Genomic DNA, 25,299 nt, shown 5'->3' with positions numbered 1-25,299 from the left:
GACGCGAGACGATAGTTTGCGACGATTTACATAAGGTAAATTAGAATAGAGTGTAATTTTAAGAAAATATGTTGTGAGGAAAGATAGTCTTGCTGAAAAGTAAGAGTAAATAAAATTTTTCGAAATAAACAAAACCTTTTTTTTTTTTTTACAAAAGGAGAAGCCGTTGGATGCATGACTCCAGCCCCAACTCATGAGCGATTAATACCGGGTGGCCCAGCGGGTAATGTTTGAAACAAATGAAAAAATAAAAACCAACAAGAGGCATGAGAAGAATTTAATGACGTATATTGAAAGGACATACTGGGCTATTAATGATATAGAGGTTTGAAGTGACCGCCATCTTTAACAAGGACAGCAGTTAGGCGTTTCTGGAATCCAACCATTACTCGTGAGTGGGCCTCACTGTCAATCGTCTCGACAGCAGTTGTAATGGCAGTTTTCAGTTCTGAAAGGTTCGTAGGACTTCTCTGCCATATTTTGCTCTTCAAACTACCCCATAGGTAGTAATCGCAGGGGTTCAAATCCGATGAGTGTGGGGGCCATTTGATACCACCTTGGAAGTGCGATGAGTAATCTAACCCAGTAATTCGATCGCTAAAATGCTCATTGAGCATCTCGAAAACTTCCGCGGTACGATGTGGTCTTGCTCCATCTTGCATAAACCATTGACCTTGAACCAAGTCATTACCATGAAGAAAAGGGATGAACTCCGCGTCCAGTAACTTTCTGTATTTCGCCCCGCTTAGAGTTCCATCGATGAAAACAGGGCCAAACACACCATGCGAGGATATTGCACACCACACAAGAATTTTTTTCGGTTGGAGGCTTCGGACAACAGTGATCTCTGACCGTTCTCTGCCCCAGTAGCGATAATTCTGTTTGTTCAGATTGCCATCCAAACTGAAGTATTCCTGATGAAGGATCGTTACATTTACAATTGCCCACTCAACGGAGCATGCGCACCAAGTTTGGCTTCACCCACGTGCCCCTAGCACCATCTATTGGACTTTGTTTCAAACATTACCCGCTGGACTCATTAGGTTATGTCATTAAAAACTTCAACAAAAAATAAACTTTAAAATAACCAGTTATGTAGTAAGTTGTTTTAAAAAAATAGTAAGCATCTAAAATCACGTGAAAAAGGTCCTAAATTTTTAGTAAGACACAAAAATGAGTTTTTAAATATCGCAATTATTTTAGTACACAAAATATAGGGTCGTGCGTTTTTAAAATATTCAAAAATGCGCTTAATTCTACACATATTTTTTTTTTATTTATTTTTTATTTTTTGAAGATAATAGCGTATGTAATTCTTTACCGAAAGTAAATATACGCTAGTTTTTTCGCACTTTGCAGTACTTTATTGTGTTTTAACTACTTATTATCTATTTATTTATTATTGTAGGTTTGAGTAAATTATTTGAATAAAAACGTTTTGAACCTAAAAAATAAAAAAAATATTTTTTTGTTTGATAATTTATAAATTATATCTAAATCCAGTCGCATACTTTTCTTTACAAATGTATGTAATAATAGTTAAAACAAATATTGCATAATTTATTGTTAAAGAATAGTCTTATAGCATTGCACCCGAATTGCAAAAAAAAAAAAAAAAACTACATGTCTTGAAAAATGAATAGGAAGAAAAAAGTATTTTTTTTTTCAATATTCGAAGTTTGTTGGCAATAAATAGCAATCGAAGAGGGAGAAAAAAAGAGAAAAAAAAAAGAATTTTCTTTTAAAGTTGCAGCTTACAGTAAAGAATTAAATAAAACTCTTAGAAGCAAAAAAAAATAAATAAATAAATTAGTTTCGATTTGAAAGTGAAAGTGCGTTTCATTGAATATCTTCCTCTCTAAAAGCAGTGCTAATAATTAGTTAAATCATTTATTTGGAGAATAAAATAGATTTTTTCTTTCTTTTTTACAATGGATTTTTTTACAATTAATGACAAGCATTTTTCTACTTTACAGCTAACATCAGAAAAACATTAAACCTCAATGAAAAAACCCTTTAATTCAATCAAATGAAAAATGCTTTCTTATGCTTATTCAGTGACAAGAGATTTGGGGGAAATTAAAATACTACATTTAGCAATGTTTATCTTCCCCAATGGTGCATCTATTCAGTATAATGTAATTTTTAAAGTAGTTTTTTAATTTAAATAAAAGGAAATTTCCCTACGTTCAAATCAATTTCTTTTATATGATAATGTCAGCTTATTAGCCTTCACATAGTGTGGTCCGCAACAAAGTGATGAAATGTGGCGCGAATTGAAATAGTTAAAAGAAGTTGCATTTTTTCAAAATGAACGCTCCCCCCCCCCCCTCCATCCCCAGACACACACACGGCAAAAAACAGAAGTTTGTTTAAACATGCATTACGATTGCAACAAAATGAAAATCATGCTTCCCACATCATCATTTAGAATTTAAAAAAAAGTAATTTTCTTGAAATACGCGTTTACAAATAGAGTAAAATGAAAACTTCCCTTCCCCTTTTGGAAATAAAACTTAAACACGTATTACAACTCGAACGGAATTCTCTACTTCCGAAGGAAAATGGTAATATCCGCAATTCAGTTAGAACAACAAAAAAAAAAAAAAAAAAAAAAAAAATACGCCCACTCCCGTCACCGTCACGAGACAAATTTAATAAAGTACGCAATAAAATTGGAGAAAACTGAAAATCGCGCTCCTCCATATTGAAAAAGTCTGTCATAAAAATACGCATTACAATTAGAAAGAAATGAAAATTCTTTCTGCCATCGACATTATAGTAATGAACTGTTCACTAAACTCCCTTTTTTTTTGTTTTTGCAGGCTAAAACATGACATAAAGTTTAGCTACCCCGTGGTAACTCAACTTTATGTCATGTTTTACAATATAAAATGGTAATTCAATTGGAATTTCAAAAGAAAAGGACTGTTTATTTTGAAACATTTTCAGTCCGAATTATTTTCATATGTAATAAATTTGTCAAAACCCTGTGGTTTAATGGTAACGATTCGCTCTTCCACGTCGCGGAGCCAGATTGAACTTCCGGGTAGGGAACTATCGACTCAACCTGTCATCTCTTCAGTGGGTCTATGAAATGATTACCAAGCGTGCTTGAGAATTAAACCCTGGGGTTCCGCGTTCGGCTGACCAGCCAACCAGATCATCTGCCTTGAACCCCAAAACCCTCGGTTTCGTCAACTGACAAAGGCACAGTAAGACTTTGACCTCATGGGCTGCTGTGCCACTTTTTTTTTTTTTTTTTTTTTTTAAGCCAGAAAGAACGCGCGGACTAATCGCAGATTGAAATCTGGTCTTATGCAATAAGAAAACATTGTTTAACTGCTTGTTTACTGTTAAAACTATTGTTTTACAATTTTGGACATTAGAATTTATTTTAGAATTAAATGCGATTGATAAATGAACTCTATATATCGAACTCTTAATGAAAGCATTTTAAGGCTTGTTCTCTAAATCAAGTTCATAGACATACAGCAGATAACAATGTTTTTTGTGAGTTTTACAAACTTTAACAAATGTAATGTGTAATTGGAATATTAAATGCAGAAACTCAATGATAAAAAAAAAATTCATTTTTAATTAAAATTAAGAAAAGAATCGTTGCATTCAAGAAAATTCCGACTCACTTTACATAATCTTTTGCTTTAAAAACACACACACACACAGCTTTACACTTCATTTTCCGAATCTCCTTTCTTTTTTGATTCTATATTATATTCGCAAAGAGTTTCATGATGTAAGAAATTATCATCTAAAAAATCTTTTCATTGATGAAACAAACATCAGATGTAATTTCAGCAAGACGCGTGCGTATACGACTGATTTCTTTTTCGTACGGACTTAACATGACTATATACATAAAAACTTGTTGAAGGGACGGAAAAAACTAACCACGCTGTGTAACTAGTGTATTGTTTCCGAACGCATCCGTACACACTTATTGCATGCACTCATAGAATTTTGCTGTATTCATTGGCAACAAGCTAAGCTTTAACCAATGTTTATTTTGTTCTGCAGAGCTGCTGTTACGAGCCTCTATAATCCCGAGGTGGTGGGTTCGATTCCCGCCCGTTGCCCTGGTTGTAACTTCCCTCTTTGTGCTGTTAATTCTGTCCTACACTATGTCCCTGTATTGTGCTATCTGTCATATTGAACGTGAGTTCATAAACGGGTCCTGTGTGACCGAGTACACGAACTCGAAAATGTATGTTGTCAATAAACCAATACGAGCTTCATTAAGGCCGTTGGAAGCATGTCAGTTTCATAAACCGATTCCCTGCTACTTTGGGCTGGCCTTAATAACGATAAATTATTTGTACTTGATTTAGAAGAGCAAGTACGCTAAACTCTGTAAAGTAGATCAGAAAGTAGAACTTCACAACACTTTAGATGATATACCTTTCAAATTTCAAATGCTTTGAAATTATTTCGGCACACAATAGAAGTTTTTTAGACTTGACATTAGAAACTTAAGATAGTGGAGTCTCGGCTGAAAATGTAAGTTTATTGCGCTCTTTTATTCTTGCTTTTTGCTTTTATTGATTGCTTTTCATGATGGACTTAAAACATTAAAAATTTAGGAAGGTTGTACCATGCCTTTTCTGTATGCCTTCGTAATAGTTTTCGTAAGAAAAAGTTAAGGATCATCAGCTTTAATGTACTGAAAGAGAGGTAATTAGCTTACTTTTTTAAAAGATTTTATGACTTTAAACATTCAGTTAAACAAAAATTGTTTTAAAAAAAAATAAACAACAAAATGTCGTTTTTAGTTTGGACAGAAGCTATAAAAACGAAATTTTAGAGCGTCAGAAAATAATGTATAAACTCGAACTTTTAATTAAAAGTTTGATTGAAAAGTTTTAAAAAATATATGATTCAGCATCTTTTAGTATTTTTCTATTTTTGAAAGCTTGATCTAATAAGTTCCAAACCCACAAATGTAACTCAAAAATAGATAAATTTAAATTTGTCATAAATTTATGACGCAATTCATTTCAATTCTTCGAATTTAGAAAGTTTGATTCCAATGCAGCGCACCTAACTAAATTACATTCCTGCAAATGTTTCGTAAAATGGAGATATTTAAACTTCTGGAATAAATTTTAAAATGCAATTAATAAAAATTCTTCGTTAAAAGACATTTACTCACTCTCGTATTTAAAATGCATGTTGAAGCAAAGTCTGTGGGCACATGTTATAATAGTGGAAAAGTATGTTAGTATAAAAGTATGCTATTGTTAATTAAATTATTTAGTCTCGTTAAGCATTTATATTTAGTACAGCAAGCTTTCTTGAATAATTTGTTAAGTATTTATTTCGTAAATAGGTCTTGGTATTTACATACTTTATATGCCGCTTATTGTTAAAGTGTTTTTAGAACTAATAGTCATTTGATGCTGCTTCTGACATATATGGGACATGAATTGATCCCTAAAAAAAAATTGATCCTTAACTTTCCCTTATATTTAAACGAGAACAATTTCCAAAACCAAATTGGTGCACTTAAGAATTAAGAGTATTTTTTAAAATAGTAACGAAAATTGATAAAAGATATAATCACAAAATGCACATGTCTACACGTTGAATACAATGTTTTGCATACACACGTTACACATTTATATCATGATTCTCTATTAATAGTTTTCAACGATTTTATCGATATTTATTTAAGTGTTTCTGTCTCTTTGTGATATATGCATAACTTTTGGACATCATAGGTCACGTTATTGTAAAGAGTTCAGATTTCGAGTCCATAGGATATAATTGGAGTAAAAGAATTGTGATCTAAGTTTATATTTGAACCCTGAGTTTACAATTTGGACCTTAAGCTAAAATTTGATTCCTAAGTTTTTACTTTGATCCCCAAGTTTCTACTTTAATCCCTAAGATAATGCTTCAAAATAGTAGTTTGAACTTGGTGTGGAAAATCATTTTATTCTTTTACCATTGTTCTCGAACCATGGACAAAACATTTGCATTTCGAAAATCTAATGCCATGATATTTTAATACCTTTGCGTTAGTAATTTTATCTTACCTACATTTGGTGATAAACGTAACTCTGCATGAAGTGTCTTGGGTCCTTTAGCGGCTATATTCAGAATAGTTTCCTTCGCGTAGTTACGAGAAGCTGAGAGCAGTGTTACAACGCTACAAAAAACTTCTAACAACGAAATTGTACATTATCATCACAAACAATTGCTCAAACCTTCTTCTTTTAGCATGGTTCTTTTCTTCTCTTTCATCTGGCCAACCACATGGCTTCACGCTTTTCAGTAAAGGCTTTCAATTTGTTGTCTATAGTTGGGCAAGATTAAGAACTCTGTATCGTAGATATGTTGTGGGGGGCGTAACGCATTTTAATTATTAAAGACTTTTTCTGTACTTGCTTTCTCCGTTATAATTTAACTTTGCTTCCGGGTGCTGGGTTAAATTTAGCCCGGTGAAACTTAACACACTTCCGCTTTTCAATTGTTTCAAGAAACAATTAAATAATAGTATTCATAAAACTGAAGTTTTGTTAATAAATTTCCCATATAAATTTCAAGGCTAAACCTAAGCAAGCATACATTTGTGGATTCTGACAATTAAATTATATATGCTAAATATAAGCCTTTAAAAAAATATTTGCACTGATGTGAGATTCCTCGTGAGCTAACAGCACAATGCGTCAGGCCGCTCCTCTGTAAAGATGCTTAGAACGGACTTTTGGAAGGAACTTGTGGTAACAGGGCGAAAGACGAAGATCTTTGGGGGTGGCCAGCGGAAGAAAGGGGAGTGTGTTGTGGAATTAGGCCGTTAAATTATTATATAAGCTAAATATAAGCCTTTAATACAAATGTATGCTTTTTCGTTTTAACTTTTTCGAACAAAAGATTTTTCGTTTTAAATAATAAAACAAAAAAACTTTTTTCTAAAGACTTTTTCATCAGCTTGATTCGCACTAAAATATATGAAATAAAATAAGTATTTAATTTCTTGATTATAATGCTCAACAATTACAATTCATTTTAATATACTTATATTTACTTTAATGTTTAAGCAGCAAAAAAAATAAGTAATTGATTTCTTGATTATAATGCTCAAAAATTGCAGTTAATCTTAACATATTTATATTTACGTTAATGCTAAAGCAGCCAGTAAAGGTTAAATTAAAAATTTGATAGAAGAAACAGGTGGTACATTGTTTAGTACGAATGGGGGGGGGGCTTTTACTATACCGACTATTTCTTCTATCAAATTTTTAATTTAAACTTTACTGGCTGCTTTAGCATTAATGTAAATATACATATATTAAAATGAACTAAAATTTTTGAGCATTATAATCAAGAAATTAAATACTTATTTTATTTCATACATTCTAGTGCAAATCAAGCTGATGAAAAAGTCTTGAGATTTTAATTTTTTTTTAAATATTTTATTAGTTGTTCACTTTAATTTAAATGTATTTATATTATTTATTTATTTATTTGTATTATTATTTGTTGTTGTTTTTTTTTTTTTTTTTTTTCATCTTCTTTTGAGATTTTGGGAAAAACTCGTAAAATAGAGATTACCAGCCAACTGTCTTAACAAGAACATATTTCAGCACCTGTTTTTTTTTTGTTTTTTTTTAAGGTTTTTCGGTAGATTATTTTCTGAGTAAAACTCTTCTTGTTGGAAAAAAACTGATTATCCTCGAATTTTTGGTTTGATATTATTGTCTTTCGTGAATGATAACGGTTTATGCTTATAACATTGTGAAAAGATGCACTTTTTGCATTCGATAGATTTTTATTACACCATTTTCCACGCTCTGTAGAAACGTGAAATTGAGCATTTGTCTTTTTATTTTCACCATTCTACGATTATGGTTTATACGCCAGTACATTTTACCATATTTTCATTTCAATGTCATAACACTATTACAAATGGTCAAAATGTAAAATAAGTCACCTGTGGTGCCCTCCGATGTGTGTAACTTTTTTTTTTCTTTTTTTTTAACGTACAACAAAAACAAAATCCAAGAATTGCTGGGAAAAAAAAAGAAAACCTGAAAGGTGCAGTACACCAGACACAACTACGGTTCGAGTTACTTGTATGTTATCTAATAAAAAACAGTTAATAGGTTTCAGCAACAACGCAAAACAAAATTCATACAGATGGACTTATTTAATCTTTTACAATAAGTAACGACATGACAAATGGTTGACACGCTAAATCGCAGCAAAATCTTTATAGTCCCCCAGTGTCAAGCTTCCGTAAACATGTGAGACTGGCGTATTGAACTGTTTCGTAAGAGAAAAACACGCACTTAGTAGCATAAAAATTCTAAAGTTATAAAAATAAGCTTTCTTTCCTTCATAATCATACCATAGATCTTTCACCTGGTAAAAGTCTTACAGTTATGATAGTCTTGCGTTCATCTTCCCTTTCGTCATGCTTAGAGATGAAAAGAAGTGCCTTTCGGAGTGAATAAAGCTTTAGGGTTTGAAATTAAAAGAGTCTTGGCCTTTCCATTTTACAAATCACTCAACTATCCGAAGCTTTCCTTGAACTAATTCATCTACAGATTTAATTTGGATCGAACATATTTTATTAAAAGTAGCTTAAAAAATAAGGCAGCTAGCTTTGGATGATAATGATAATACTGCTGTAGGTAGGTAAACGGCAGTATTTGTAGACAGAAGTTTTCGAGACATTTGAAGAAAGGCGTTTTGTATTTAATACTAACAATAAGGAAAGGTTGGAGTTAAACTTTTTTCTTTTAAAGGAAACAAACAAAAAAATCTCGTACAGAAAAGCTAACATACAAGAGGTTTAAAAAGAAAAAGGGGGGGGGGGTAATTAAAAATTTGCACTTACTGCCCTTTACCTGCCCACAAATAATAGCTCCTCTAAACATCCGATCATAGGTTGTTGAATGTAATTGATTTACCAGTTAGAGAGTGTTCCGTTAAAAATATTTAAATATCTTTTGGCGGTGGACCCTTTATTAATTATAAAATGATAATGACATTTGGCGGATTTAAATGATAGGAAACATCGTAAAAAATAGGAACCATGTTCTTTAAGCTGATACCGATACCGAAAAAGAACTTAGATCCTGAATAGTTTAAATCCTTCTTTAGCTATAACGGATCAATTCACCATTCGAATTGAACCTCTGTTGGGTGTATGAACATGAACAACCGAATGAAGACTTTTTCAATCAATATTTCATTCGCTGGTTCAAGTAAGCTGGTGGACAAGGCAGCAAGGAATCTTCAATCGGCAATTTGTGCGTCTGGCTATGGTTTGAATTGGTTAGTGAGTACATTTTTTAGAAGTATGTCAAAGCCGGTAAAATGAAATTATTCATTCATAGGAAGAGACGATAAAAAATAGCGATTAACGAATAGCTCTTGTCATTGATAAATTTACTGCAAAAGTGAAGTGTACGCGTTATGAAATTGAAAACTTCCTAGAGAAAGCTTACAAGTCCAGGGAAACGCATATGTATCCGTTTAAAATATTAATATGGCCCGATTAAGATTTTTGAGGATACTGGGCACGATTTTCATTTGGTGTCCCTTCACTTCTCCTTAATTTTACTTTATGTTAATATTTGTATTATATACTTAAGTATTTACTGCATCCACGCTAAATGTAGTGTAATGTCTTACATTACATTATAAATTGCGAAAACGTTATAATAATTGACATCAAACTTTTTCCAGGTAGGAGTAGGACATGAATGTAAAAAATTCTCTAATATACCATTTAAAACAAAGTATTAAGCCTGGGGCTTTGGGGTTTCTGAAAGAGGTTGTAACTTTAAGTAGAATGTTTCTCCTTTTTTTTAGTTTTCCTATGGTGTAATTTCAATTGGTTCAATTTTCAAAACTTTAGTTAAAGATTTGGTGCCCCCAAAATGTTGGTGCCTTGAGCCCGTGATCCATATGTCCATGCCTAAACCTGGCCTAGAATATTGAAATTTCAAAACTAAGTGACGGAAAGTTATTATTAATGTTGTTGTCCTGTCCATGAAAGTTTTAAATTAAAACAAAGGTGGTACAGATAGCCTCTGCAGTTTTGATGCAGTTTTCCTCATGAAGGTCTGCCTGTCTGCGTGTTTATTCTTAGAAATTTTTTATAACTTCTTTTGGATGGCAGGGCAGGAAAAGAAAAATTATCATTGATAATAATAAAAACTAAAATGTCTCAAGTTTGACGAACTATGAAACGTGTTTTAATTTTTATTATTTATTTATTTATTAAATTGTATTTTAATTAACTTATTTTATTTTATTTGTTTATTTTTATTTTTATTTATTTATTAATTTTTTGAATGTATGCTGATTTTCAGATCTCCTTTTCTGTGTTACATTAATTTTAAGTCATCAAATTTTAATATTGATTTCTGTTATATTTTGACATGATGAATATAATCTTTAAATAGCATGAATAAAATCTTTTTTTTTTTTTTTGTTCTATCGTTCGTAATACTATTTCAATTCAGTGTCAAAGTCAGAATAATTCACTTTAGTATGACCATTGGTTAGTTGATTAATTGCTTAAAATGTCTTTTTAAGTTCAAACTACGAAGCTGTGCAGTCGAATTTACATTGATTACTTTGATTTTGCCACATTTTAATAAAATCCGGTTAAAAGGTGGCAATCATGTTTCGATCATTTATTGTTCTTTGGTTTTATCGTTCGCAGTGCTGCCGTCTGAACTATTTTTCATAAGTTAATATCCACATACATATTCGAGATGAAACGCTTGTTGCATTCTATTGGAATTCATGTGCTGTGTAAGATTGAATTATTTTTCATTATTTTGATTATATAAGATTTTTAAATTTCACGTTTTTACGTGGTTCGTAAAAACGTGAAAATAAAAAACTTAAGTTCTTTAATTTTACCGAAAATAGATCGCCCAAATTAAAATAGTTAGAAATTAATTTAACGTTGAGTTACCACTGATATGCAAACCCTTTTTTTTTCTTACAACCTAAAACTTATGCGTTTTAGAGTTCTACAGGTAAAAACTAAACAACTAGGCTGAAATTTTCGTAGATCTACATATCATGAATAAGTCAATTATCAATATTTTTTTCACTTTTAAGGTTAATATTTGAGATACCTTAGACGATTGGTGATGTGCTTTTATTCCCAATTTTGAGCATAACGAAGCATTTATACGCTAATATAGAAAATAATCGAAACTAAAAATGTAGAAAATGTAATAAGCGTTTTTTTTTTTTTTTTTTGAAAACATTCCAGTCAGTGTACAAATTTTAGCATCCATATAGATATTTGAAATGCACATGGTAAGCGAACGTTAAGAGCCTCCCTCAGAGTATTTAGGTCGTAAAATATTTTCTAGAAAAACGAGAAAACTCATGTCCATTTTAGTGATGGATTCCCTCAAGCGTGAGAGAGAAAACAGAAATGTTTACGTTACTCGCTTCGAATTGAATGACACATTCAAGGTTTTATATTCTGAGCAGGACGTTTTATGCATCTGTTTTATGGTTAACAATTTTAGGCAACATAAAAATGATCCATAAAATTTGTCTTTGCTTGGTACTTCAAATAGCTTGCATCTGTAACGTTAGTAGCAAAACATTGCGTAGAATTTTACTTTCTTAAAATCATGTCTTGTTTCTTGAATGAAATCTTTAGCAATTTTTGGGGATAATGTAACATTAAAACTATTTCTTTTAAGTCGAACTTACCTTTTCTTAAAATGAAAAGAGCGTAAAAATTAGTAATACATGCATTTGTGGAGTCGGAATTTCTCGGGATCATCAATCTGGATTTATCATCCACGATAAAGATGAAAAGGCGATTAATCTATGAGAAAAATGTTTTTCATCCCTTGCACCAGTGGTGGTTTTTTTTTTTTTTTTTCCCAAATGGGTCATTTTTTTTTAGATATTTTTACTATTAGGAAGGATTACTTCCATTTCCAATAACGCAATCTTAGAACGCTGAAAGTAAAAACATTATACAAACGGGATACTTCAAAATAATAGCTCTATTGTATTTTAATCTTTTAAATTGCTTCTTTAATCTTTTTAATGAACCCTGTGAGGTTGATCTATTAGATTAATGATACGTTACTTTTAAATTACAATATGATTCTGAATATTCACCGTTCTATTACGCTATTGACTTGAAAACAAATCTGTTCATAAGAGTGGCCGAAACTCAAAACCTGATAAAAAAAAGGGAACTTTTTTTTAATCGAAAAAAATAACTTTGAAGGAATCGACGCATAATGTATCTATTAGCCGAAAATTTTTGTCCATGCCTTAAATTTATCTTATTGAAGATTTTAATTTGTTTGTCTACTAACTAAGCGTGTGAGTGTGAAGTCAAACCTGGTATCCATATTTTGCTTTTCAATAAAATTCAGATATTGCCGGTCCAACACACTGGCCATCATCTCATCAGGCCTTAATTTTTTTGAACGTAGAACCCAGTAGGGCTTTGGACTTCTGAAACGGGGTTTCAATTTCGAATTGAACTGCGTCTATGTCAGTTTCAAACACATCTATATCTGCATTTGTAATGTTTCAATGAATTTTTACTCGAGCTAAATCTCCAGTTTGTTACTCAGATACGCTTGAATAGAATTATTTCTCGTCAAAAAATTTTCCGTACTTTTTATAAAGTTTTTGTTCCTTGCCGTGTAAACCAAAGTTAAAGTTTTGAACTGGTTAGTAGTATTATACTATTTTCTTATTTTTGATCACACTTGGATTATAAAAGTCCTATATAAATAAAAGTCCTAGCCAAAATGTTATTTGGGCTAAAGTGACCGGAATTCCCGATTTTGGTAGCACAGTCCCGTTTTTAACTCAGTCCCTTTTGCTGAATTTCTTGCCGCTTATTTCTCATAGTAACTTTTCTGTCCAAGTTCCACCCATTTGGGAAAATATAAAAATAAAAAGGTCCTCCAATACTTTTGAAAGCATTCTTAGTTAAATTTAAATATCTTCCTTCAACCAAAATAAACGTCTCGTATTAATTCAAGGAATTTTGAGCTTTTGAGAGGTAAATTGCCAAGGAAAATTATTTCCATCTGTAAATATGTCAGACAACTTTGTAGGTATACATTTGCTGTATGCTTCAGTTATTGACACTATATTGAGCTAATTTTCATTTTGAATTTTTTACAGGTATATCTCTTTATTAGTAATGCTCATTTTTACAAATTCTATAATAATTACGATGATTTCATAAAATCTGTATATATCAAGGGTGAGAGAGGGTTTTGATTCATTTTTTCATCTGGGGGAATAAACATTGCCCCCCCCCCTCCGTCAGAACTAGGTGACCCGCGGGTCGCCGACAATCGTCTTTCACTACTTTAGTAAATGGTATTTAGCATTTTTTTTCTCCTCTCTTTACTCTATCAGTCATTCATATATTTGCTCCGAGATGGTCACAAAATAATTTCCTTCCTCTTTCTGCGTTTCATGTTCAACTACTTATTTTGAAACCAAGATACTTTCAGACTCATAAAATTAAAAATATATACAGGTTGTTCCGTTTTAACTTGCAAAACATTAATTTTCACAACCGTTTATCCTAGATGTATACTTCCAACTGCAAAAATATTCAAAATCAGATGCAGAGTTAAGATAGCGAAAGTTTGAAGCAAAAACAAAAGTTAGTCAAGAAATAAAAAGTTTAACTTTTTATACGGGCCCCAGGTACCCTAACTAATATTTAGAGCAATAATTAAATCTCCTTTGAAAAATATTAATGACACAAAAAGCTTGACATTTGTGCGACTAAAACTCAAGCAGATATACCATTTCAAAGTTTTAAGAGACCATACAGAGGATGAGATTGGATTTTATCGCCCTTTCAGAAGAATGACAGGTCGTCAAAGTAAGAAAAACAAGGTTTTTATATTTTTCATTGCCTTTCAAAAATAAATGCAAATGTTATGCCGTGATACGTAAAAACACACTTCAAAACCTCGAACAATTTGAAAAACCACACTCTGTGCACTCATATCATTTTAAAAGCTTGTTAACTGCTATATTTTCGTCCAAAAGGTGCTATTGAAGGTGAGTGAAAAGCAGTTTAAGTCAAAAAACGCTAAGTTTCATATCTCAGTAAATATTGGCTATACTAGTTTCAAACCTTTTGTGTTGGAATTATTTTTCAATGAAGATTATTTCCCTAAAAATAAGTTAGGGGAACTGTGGCCCGTATAAAAAGTTAAATTTTGTATTTTTTGACTTATTTTTAGTTTTACTTCCAACTTTCAATAACTTAACTCTGCATCTGTTTCTCAAAATTTTTGCAATTGAAAGTATACATCTAGGACTAACGGTTGCGGAAATAAATGTTTTTGCAGGTTGAAACGGAAGGCCCTGTATATTGGTTAGTGTATTAGAAGTGAGAGAAAAACATATTCAGAGACACTTGCGTTGCGATTTATTTATTTTTTTTCTATAATCCCTAAATTCGTTTTTAAAACATTGTTTTTCTTGAAAATATCTACAAATATAGGAAGTTTTCAGTATAACGTCAATAACTTCAGAATTAGTAAAATAAATACATGGATTTAAAAACCGAGAAAAAGAGCAAAAGTTTTACAGTTTTCTTTGATTGAGCTTTGGTATTCGAAAAACAATTTCGTGGTTAACATTATTTGTTTTGATTCTCTGAAATTATCTTGCCATTGCGTTGATCCAGTTATTGGTTTCTTTCTAATATTGCATTTCTGCTCTCAGTCATTACAAGTGGCAGGCTGATATTGACTAATATATGTTTTCCCTTATTTCCAGTCTTGCGAGAAAACTTCACGCGTAATTGGGTCGTTAAAACTATTAAAGCGATGTGTTACTGACACTTGATGGCATTTTGTTCCCTCTCCGGCAGACGCGATTTGTTTAATATTTATTTATTCTCCTAAAACTTGACGTTTGACGATTTTGGTTTCTCCGTTTTAACTTTATTATTCTTAACGCGTTTAAACTGACAGAATTAAATTTAATTTGTTACAATATTAATCTGAAAAATGGATACTATAACACTCATATAGATAAAATTATGTTCAGAAAATAGAGAATATAAATCTTTAATTACGTGTAATGTACCGCATCCCATCCAGAAACTGCAGTGTCGTCCTTGTTTGGGCTCATCAGTCAGAAATAGGGAATAACCAAGCGGGAGGCAGATGTCATCTGATTGAAGCTGAGAGTGCCAACAAACTGGTAGAAATTAATTTTAGCTACTAGCCCAGACTGACGAATCCAAACAAGGACGAAGCTACAGTCTCTGGATGAAATGACTGGAATATTGGTATAGTGCATGTAGTTTTTTGCCTTAGCCCTGGCTTAGGGGCGGGAACATTATGCTTAAGTCTTTGTTTATATAGCAGAGTGTTGCGATGAGCATGTGCCAATAAATTTATCTGGATATATTCATTTATAGAAAATTATTCAAATAAAAATATTTCAAAGGTCGATGAAAAACAATAACGTGAAATTTCAAACCCGAGTTAAATAACACTTTCCAAATTTGCTTTAGAAACAAAGAAAAATCGAAATAATTCTAGCTAGTCGACTTTTGTACAGTAAAATCATGGGAAATCTTAACATTAATGGCTTCTTATTTGCCAATGGAGTCAATGCAAATCCCCTTGGAAATATCAAAACAGATAGATGTATAAGGATGCCAAAAAAAATATCAGAAAAAATAAATGAATGGAAAGTAGAAACCACTGATATAAAGTATCTTGTATTTAGGTAATTCCGGCTGAAAAGAAATCCTTCTTTTCAATGCAAAAGCCACGTGGCGCAGAATGAAGTCAGGATTCTTGGTATGAATTACATTGATTCACGTTTAAGACTATATATGTGTGACACATTTTATCTCTGTTAGTGTGTTAGATTTGTCAGAACTTTGATCGAATATACATCACATATACGTGCCACATCGACAACGTTGTTATATTCAATTGCGCAATCCAGCTCACACTTTTTATTTTGCCTAGGTCCGTATTTTACTTTCAGAAATATATAAATGGAAATTAAAAAAAAAAAAAAAAAAAAAAAAAAAAACGTGACGAAACGTTCGGTTTATTCTCGCTTTTGGAGCTGGCGTCAAAATCGAACAATTTACCTTTTAAGGTCTGCAGATGAGCGATTTTTGTCAGAATCCTTGCAACCCTTCTTGACATGTTACAATTAATTATAACGAAGAAATCGTTACCTTGCTCTACCCCTTGCAGAATGTCCCCCGCCCCGTAAAAAATCATCCTTAACCCAATCAAGGGTATATATGTGAATCAAACTTCGATTTTATGCAGTAAAGTCTGAACTAGAGTAGCTGCAAGAAATGGTCACACATAGGCAGATGCCATAATGGTCAAAATGGATCCATTCATTTAAATCCGACTAGTGGTTTAAAACTATACAATCTTTCATTGTGGAAACTAATTTGCTAGATACAAGTTAAAATTTTCTTTCAATCATCTTGAATTATTGCTGTCTTTAGTAATATGGAGTAATATGGGTTAATTTTCAGGTTTGTAGAATGATGTAAATAGATTAAACTAAACAGATCTTCCTTTTTTTTTCCTTCCTGGGAAGTACAACACTCAGTTGCAAAAGCGAAAAATACTGTAAAAGAACTAATTTTTCGAGGCTCCAAATTTCACAAACAGGTCGTAATTCCGAAAATTTAATCTCCGCAAAATATTTTTTTGTGGTAGATTTTTCAACTTTCGACTTAGTTCCAATGAAATTCGGCGAAATTTCAGCTTGAAAAATCAGATATGAAGTAGTGACAATGGCCGGCTGGTGGCGTGATGGTTAGGCGCTGGCCTTCTACGCCTGGGGACCCAGGTTCTGATCTGGGTGGCCAGTCGGTGGATTTTCGAGATGTAGAAAATCTTCAGCGCCCATGTCGTATGATTATGCGGCATGTAAAAGATCCTTTGGGTATTCGTTTGGCTTAGAATATCCCTCGGCTAAATTAAATTCCTAGCGCATTTTTGCATCAAAAGAGATCCCAGGTGCCTCCATCTGGTGGAAACTGGGCGTCAAAAACACTACTGTATCATGCATCAGCGCCTTAATGGTAACACACGAAAGAGATTGTTGTGGAGCGCATTAAGTCTGGTTATGGCCCAGACGCCTCTTAAGGTGGATCTCTTATACAGCCCCATTGGAAAGGAAAAAAAGAAGCCTTTTGGGGGGGGGGCATATACTTATCTGTTAACGTACAATTCGAATAATGGAATAAAGAAAGCAAAAACAGTTTTCTTTCATTTTCAGCAAAATACCAAGATTCCAAAACAGTGACTGACTGCCCCTCAACTTGAAAATCATCGAATTCTGCATTGATTGAATCACTTGAAATCACAACCGAAATAAGTATACTTAATTCGTCTTTCGTAAAACGGAAAACAAAAGTTAAAAATACATTTCTTGTTTATCACAAGAGTTGCATGCACAAAGCTAGTCTTAAAATTTTGGAAGGAAAAAAAAAGAGTGATGCACAGTCGTAAATAATCTACTTTTTTTCCCCCAAGAAAAATAGATGTTGCCAAGGTAACTAATCAGTTGTCGAAAAACTTCGAATTTCAATAAAGAAAGTTTTTATAGCCAATTCATCCCGAAAACAACTTTTGGAACCTTATTTAAAAAAAAATATTAAGAGTTGTTCATTCACTAGGTATTTGTTTAGCCACTGGTCGGACTACCCTATTTTAGTTGAATTTTAAATGTTAAAGTTTAATTACATTTAGGAATTTTAAATTCTAACTATTTGCATTGTTTTTGTAAGGATTAAAATCTTCGTTTCCAACAGAGTTAAAGTATTCATACCACCTTGATAATTTTCCAATTAAACGTTTTTTTTTTTAAATTACAATTAAAGTAGTTGCGTACAAGAAACCAGTTTTATAATTTTAGAAATGAAAAAGTGTGCACGGTCGTCTCACATAACCTACACCACTTTAAAGATTAATTAGTTCCTGTTGCATTGCAATATTTGTGTAGAAAAAAAAATGATCTGAAATGTGTTCTGTGAAGAAGTTTTTTTTTTTTTTTTTTTCCTTGCTTCTCTGCATCGCTTCTTTGCATCAACCTATCTGTTGCATTTATTAGAATATAATATTTACATTTGAAAAAAACGAAGAGTAAAGCGTATACGTAGAAAACAAAAACAGTTTACTTTCGTGAAAGAAGCAAATGTTTTTATTAACTTTACAGTAAACATATGTTTCTTTGAATAAATTCCTCAGTTTTTTTCTTATTTGCTTGCAATTTGGATAGAAGAACGTTAAAAGATATTTTGTTCATTTTTTTTCTTTTATCCTAAGTGCAATAAAAATTACAACTGGTTAACTGGTAAATGTTATCAACAAACATAGCGTAACTAGGAATATTTTAAGGAAAAAAATCAGAACTTCTTTTTCATTATGTTATCAGTTTTCTTTTTAACATGCCTTTTTTTTAATTTCCTTTTTTTGAGAAACAAGCAAACTAATTATGTGATATTCCATTTCAGCGTTTATGAAGAATATTTGCTTGTTTAAGGTTTATTGCGAATTATTTATGGAATAGCAGTCTGTTTAATAGCAGTATTTTTTGTGGAAAACAAGCCTATTGTATTTAATCTAGAATAACATCAGTTTTCATGCATAGATAAATAAGATTAAATATTTAAATTTTCCTATTTTGCCATCAAGGTTCTTGTAGTTGCAATTAAAGCTAATTTACTAAATGCGCAACTTACACAACTGGGAATTTATTCGATGTGATTTATTAATGTGGGTGTACAGGAACAGTGATAACACAAAAGTAATAGGACACTATTAGCAGTCATATACAGTCGGATGTGGATAATTCTAATATGTCGTTTCAAAGTTTTCATTCCGCCCCAAAATAATTTATTAAATTCAATACGAAGCTGTATCCATATATCGAATGTACTCCTTTTAAGTAGAAGTTTTTTCGATAGTTTCGTTGCCGTTTTATGCATAAAATGTAGTCAAATAAGAAAATTTATTCTTTTTATTTATTTTTTTTTTACACATAGCTTTGCTCATTAGCTCGTGTGAGCGGGATAATACACGGTGTTTCAAAAAGAATGACCCTATTTCAAATTCGTATATTATGAAAATTATTGAAAATACACTTCGGATTAGTTTTATATTGCATGGATGATAATAAAGTTCTTTTAAATGCAAAATTAAAGGTGCTCAATTTGTCTACCTTTGGATGCACTGCATGTTACTACACAGTAGTTGAATTCTTCCCTAACTTTTGCAAGCATGTCTGCATTGACTGCTTCCACTTCTTGCACAAAAAAACCCGTGTCTTTGAATTGTTAACACCATCTTCTGGCTCTCTTCGGGGTAGGAGGTTCAACATCAGTTGATGCTCGACGAAAATCACGCTGAACAGCTGTTACAGACTCGCACTTCGCGAAACGTAGAACACAGTACGATTTTTGTCGTGCAGTCGCCATTTTAACAAACACTGAAATGGCGGGCGAAGAAAGATAGTTAGAGCTATCTATCGGCAACTCCGTGAAACTTGAGATTTTTCCATTCTAACAATACCTTTATTTAATGAAACGGTTTGAAATCTGAACAGTTACGAATTTTTGAAATCGTATCATTCTTTTTGAAGCGCCCTGTATGTTCCTTAATGTACAGTTTTACAAGATGACGCGAGAAGTAGCCGATTGGAGTACTTTCTGCCTTTTTTGACGACCTGAAATTTTATTGCTGGTTAACCTTTGAGAGACTTAAAGTTATGGCAAAAATTTAGAAAAAAGTAGCCTTTATTTTCTAGATATCTCAAATAATTTGCTTTTAATACAAAAAGACGTTTCAAAGCAATACGAACTGAAATCAAGAGAAAAAAAAATAATTTGAATTTTGACATCTTGTATGCAAATTATGTTTTTCGCAATCACGAGTGTGCGTATGTAGGCGTGTGTGTCTGTGTGTGGGGGGCTATGTGTGTTTGTGTGTAGGGGTGTGTGTATGTGTGTGCAGGTATGTGTGTTTGTGTCTGTGAGTTAGCATAAGTGTGTGGGTAGTTGTGTATACGAATGTGTGTGTGGGTGGTATGTATATGTGTGTAGACATATGTGTTTGTGTCTGTGTGCAGGCATGAATGTGTGGGTAGTTGTGTGTTGGTGTATGTGTGTGTTTGTGTGTGTGTGTTGGTGTATGTGTGTGTGTTTGCGTGTGTGTGTTTGTGTGTGTGTGTAGTTGTGTGTGTGTAGTTGTGTATGTATGCGCGTGTGTGTAGGACATGGATGCAACCTGGAGACGGCTTTCGCTATAGGGACAGCATCGTGAGGACCCGGTCGACGGTGATGCTGCAGAGGGTGGCGGTGGGAAAATAAAATCAAAGGACATCAAAACAGTCAAGTGAGAACAATATGCAATCGTGATTGCTCAATAAATATGGCCTACGACATACGAACTTAATCACGTTTTAAGTTGCGACAAAAAAAACTGTACGCAGTGAAAAATAATCTCCTTCTTTGAAGTATCTTAATAACATTTATTCTCCGTATGGATATTTTTATGTAGTGCTAATAATTATTTTCATCAAAACTATAGGTGTTATGGTCTACATATTATATGCCCAACTCCTGAAAAAAAATTCTTAAGAAGGCTAGGAGGGGAACTTCCGAAAACTCAAACTACCAATTACTCGAAGGTTTTAGCCGATCTTTTGGGGCTTCGAGTTATAGAGAGTACACTTTATCTTGTATATACATTATTCCAAACTAAAGAGTTGTTCCGAAAACAAAATAATAAAATGAGTTTTAACCACAACGTATTTGCTCGTCTCTGACACAGAAGTTACCGGCATATTTACACATGCCCGTGTCTGAGACGGGTGCTCTTATATCTCGCGTTATTTTATTTCTATAACCTACCCGTCTGAGATCCATTCGAGTAAAAATACACTGCAAGTAACTAGATCTCATTTTAAATGCATTTGGGACATTTTGTTTCAAAAAAAAAAAATATATCCAAATTTGTGAATTTGCAGTAAGACGTGTTCTGAATGTGCTCCAGGAAAGAAATGTTATTAAAGAACCTCTTTTGTTAGAAACAATTTTAGAAGTGTTCCGAATGAAGCCCAAACGATTGGGGAAAAGTTGGCGAACGGTAGAGTCCAATGGTTGGCCAACTGTTACACTTTGTATCTATATAAGTGTTTTATAAATTTAATAACCAAAGAAGCAAGTTGCACTGTCTCATCCAGTAGAAATAATAAGATGTAGTTTTCAAAATATAAAAAAGGTGAAACTTAAATCCAATGAAAGATATTTCCTAAAATGAGACACTAATTTAACTTTACTTAATCCACCTTCGAAACTAATTTTCATTAAATTGTTGAAAGACGCACTAGCATAAAAGAACAACAAAATCCTGTTCCTTAGCCAGAACTGTGTAAAGAAAATTAATGAATAAAGACAGCAAAAGAAAACAATATTAGAACAGTGATTTGAAGTGGTTTCATTTGGTAATATGACTGTCTTTCAATATTTATTTTTCCAAGCAAAAGACTTTTTTTTCCTCTTTCTCTTATTCGATTACTTTATCGCAATTGTAATTTCCTGCTCTGCCCCCAATATTTACCGAATGTCTTTTGACTTCAACTAAAAGAGATTGTAATAGAATCATGTTTAATCCTTTAAAACTGAAGCAAAACTGTATTTGTATGATAAATATTGTATTCTGAGATTTCCGAGGTAAAACTTATATTGCTGAACCAGAGTAAATTTTTCCGATGAAAGATCACGAGAAATTATTAGTTCTGAACACCCAGAACTGCCTGAGGTTACTGTTTCAATTCATGCACTGCTACGAAATTCCTGAAGGGGGCGAAACAAGGGGCAAATGGAAATGAACATGATTGTATTACTTACTAGAATTTTGGTGTTTTTTTAAATTGAAATGTTGGTTTGTGAAAACTAGGTAACATATAGAAAAGTGTCTGAAAAATCCAACTGTTTCTAAAAAAAATGTCAGCGTCATCATTAGTTGAAGTTGACACTGTAAAACAAGTGCATTTTTTTAAATTCAGCCATCTTACATTTTCCTGTCTAGCAGGTTAACTCATGCAAAGTAACTGGTTTCAACGAGTTTTAAATCTTCATATGGAAAGTTTCTAAAAACATTTAGTTGTGCATTTCACCTTCCCAGCTCTTGTTAATAATTTATGTGTTTCCATTACCACTAAATAGTGGAGTGAATTAAAACAACTAAGTTTATCTTTCTTTCTTCTTTTTTTTTCGAAATTTAAATTTTAGTGTAAATAACATTTTTGTGTGCATTTTGCATTAATTTTGCGAACAATATTTATTTATATATTTTTTTCCTTTTAAAACGGTCCAGCATTTGTTTCGAGAGCTATGCGTGTCCACGCGGGGGAACTACGTGCTACAGATTAAATATTGCTTATGCAGAACTTCTGAAGCTTCTAACCTTAGTGAGCAACTTAACCCAACGTGGGTTAAGTTCATACACAAGTAAAGAAAAAAAACTGTTACGCTGACGAAATAAGCAACGTCATAATGTTTTAAAAAGCTGTTATCAAAGAAAAATCTCACAAAAGTAAAGTTTGAATCTGAGTTGGATGATAAAAATGAATCTCATTTACAGTTATTACAAATATAAGTATGACTATTTTTTATAAATTAAGCCCTTTAATTATTTCGAACGGAATTTTCTTAACTTAAATTTGCTTTTTTAAAAATTATTTCTGGAAACCAAAAAAATGTTTTCTAAAAAACTAGAAAACCTTGCACCGCTGCATAAATTTCATTCAAACAACGCCATCACGTTATACTTCGATCATAACTAACTTCTCTTATATTTGAAGCTTAATTTTAGTGTCTCAATGGATGATACTACTTCGTGTGCTTAATATAAAATTCTTATTTAAAACACTAAAAGAAAGATGAAAGCGAATCATTAAAAAATTTACTTTTGTTTACAAAAACAATGTTTTACGAATAACTAACTCTCAAACGAAAAAATAGGTTTCCCTTGCACGTAGGTCAAATGAGCATAAGTCTATTGCTTCTTCTTTTCGTTCTTAGATATTGGCACATATAAATTTGAAAATTAGAGACCTTGTATCATCTGTATAGAGTCTCCCTTACTGGGTTTGCTTCAAAATTGATTTGATTTTCCTTTAATTCTTCACAGGAGTACACAATTATATAAAAAAATAGTTAATTGTTTTTACTTTTAATTCTGATACGAAGTATTTTTGTTTATAGCACTTTTTAACATGTATCAGATGAAAAATGAATTTTAAAATACTATTTTCATTCGTTTAAGGGGGAGAGCGGAGGTAGGGTTTTCAGCGTCAAAAATTCACTTTCTTTACCAGTTTTTTCTTAGAAAATGACTTGATTAAATTTATTAAAACCTTTTGTACATTATTAAGTATGGTTTTAAGAATATTCTATAACTTTTTGATAAAAAATATCCACATACAAGCCAGGACAAAGCTTTTCCCAGAACTCCTTTGTAGAAATATCAGTGTGTTCACTGCATCTCAGCTGGCATTTATCTAAAATCAAATTCTATTTGAATTTAGTCAAAGTATTAATTAATCTTTCTTCCTACATTTTCGGATCGTATTTTGTTTGACATTAAATTTTTCGGCGATCATTTGAAGTTAAAAGTGCTATTTTTCACGAAACATTCCGTTATTTTGTTAGTAGAAAACGCATTAAAAAAAAACTCAAACTCAACTTAGGGGTGGGGGGGGGTATATGCAGAATGTGTGTAAAAATTTGAGATGGATCGGTCAAATGATTTTAAAATGGGAGTGAACACCGACTTTGAAAAAGTGGTTTTGAGAAAAACGCATTTAAGGGTTTAGAAGCTAAGATGCATCGATTCCAGATCCATAGAAGACAGCTCCTGTAGCAGCTTCCGTTTCCTCAGCATTTCCTTTTTTGACTATTTATTTATTTAACTAACCTCAAACAAGCAGCATTGACATTCTGACAGTCCGCAGCTGTCAGAACAGCTACATTCTTCTGCAGCTGTCTGAGCTACACTTTGAAGACGCAGATATTGAATACTTGATAACTTTGAGAATTTTGCTCGAAACGACTTGAAATTGCGGGGATATATTTCTGATATGTTTAACTACAAAACGAAACAAAAAAGAAAAAAATCACTTTTTAGAAACTGCAACCCCTTAAATTAAATCAAGGTTGCTAGAATTTAGCTATTTTTCACTTTTCTATTTATATCCATCTATTTGTAAAAAATCTCTCAACGTTCGTCGAGTTTAATCAGTAATTTACCTCACTAAAACCAGGGTTGAGCATGCAATACACCAATATATTTGTCATTACATCAATAAACTGTAGTTTTACCCTTGTTAAGAAGCTCACTGGTTTGCAAATTTAGTTTTAGCTATCAATTAGAAAGAGTCCCAATTTCAATAAGAAGAAACATGCATCCAGCCCAGTCATTGACTTCTTCTGACTGATGAGTCCCCAACAAGGGCGAAACTTTAATCGCTAGATGCTATAGCCGGGCTGTTGGTGTATTGCATGTAGTCATCCAAAAACTATAAACTGAACACTCAGTTATAATCCTGCAGAAAATAGTCTTACCCTCATTCTGTTTTTTTAAAAACTGCCTATGATGTAAGCAAATTAAATTAATGAAGAGACTTCTTTTTTTCAAGCAAAACATCGTTTGAAATAGAATGCGTGCGTGATTAAAAAAAGAAATATGTACCGAAAAAATTTATCTTGAATTCCACAGCATCAGAGGCAAGAGCAGTAAACATTTTTAGAAATTTGAATTGAAAATTTTATTCAGTTTAGAGGTAAAATTGAAAAAGAAACCAAATCTGAAAAAAATATCACGTATATGAACGCGCTATTACTAAATAAGACTGCAACCATACATTGCAGAAGCACAAACCATCTCGTTTTTTGTCCATGATAATGAATGCTATCTTCAAAATGAAAGCAGTGACTATAAAACCTCATTTAGTTGAGTAGAATGCTAAAAGGGTAAAATTTCGAACATGAAACTTCAAAGACAATTTTTGAAAAAGAACTGCGTAAAATAGAATACCAAATGAGTAGTAATTGGAGAAATAGAAAGAGAAAAAAGGCGTATGCAAGAAATATTTGGTAATTGCTTGAGTAAATGGAAATGGCGCATTCCTCCGAAAACTATTTAGTGTTAAAATGCAAAAAGTCGAGGCGTAAAATGAAAGAAAAGTTGCTATTTACATATTTTTTAGAAAATAGGCACA

At 32.3% G+C, this 25,299-nt stretch overlaps 1 protein-coding gene across 1 annotated transcript in view; it reads right to left on the bottom strand.

The window, feature by feature from the left end:
- Positions 1-311: 311 nt before the first annotated feature.
- LOC129223103 (uncharacterized) overlaps positions 312-25,299 on the bottom strand; it is a 31,983-nt gene continuing 6,995 nt past the window's right edge. The window contains exons 2-4 of the mRNA XM_054857670.1: positions 24,329-24,417; positions 23,997-24,167; positions 312-914 (exon numbers count right to left, since the gene is read on the bottom strand). Of these exons, the coding sequence (XP_054713645.1) occupies positions 312-914; positions 23,997-24,167; positions 24,329-24,417 (863 nt within the window). The remainder of the gene's footprint in view (positions 915-23,996; positions 24,168-24,328; positions 24,418-25,299) is intronic.

This window comes from Uloborus diversus, chromosome 5 (assembly GCF_026930045.1).
Source record: "Uloborus diversus isolate 005 chromosome 5, Udiv.v.3.1, whole genome shotgun sequence".
Taxonomy (NCBI): Eukaryota; Metazoa; Arthropoda; class Arachnida; order Araneae; family Uloboridae; genus Uloborus; species Uloborus diversus.
Note: the sequence above shows the minus strand (reverse complement) of the source record. Positions and strands in the feature narration are given on the sequence as shown.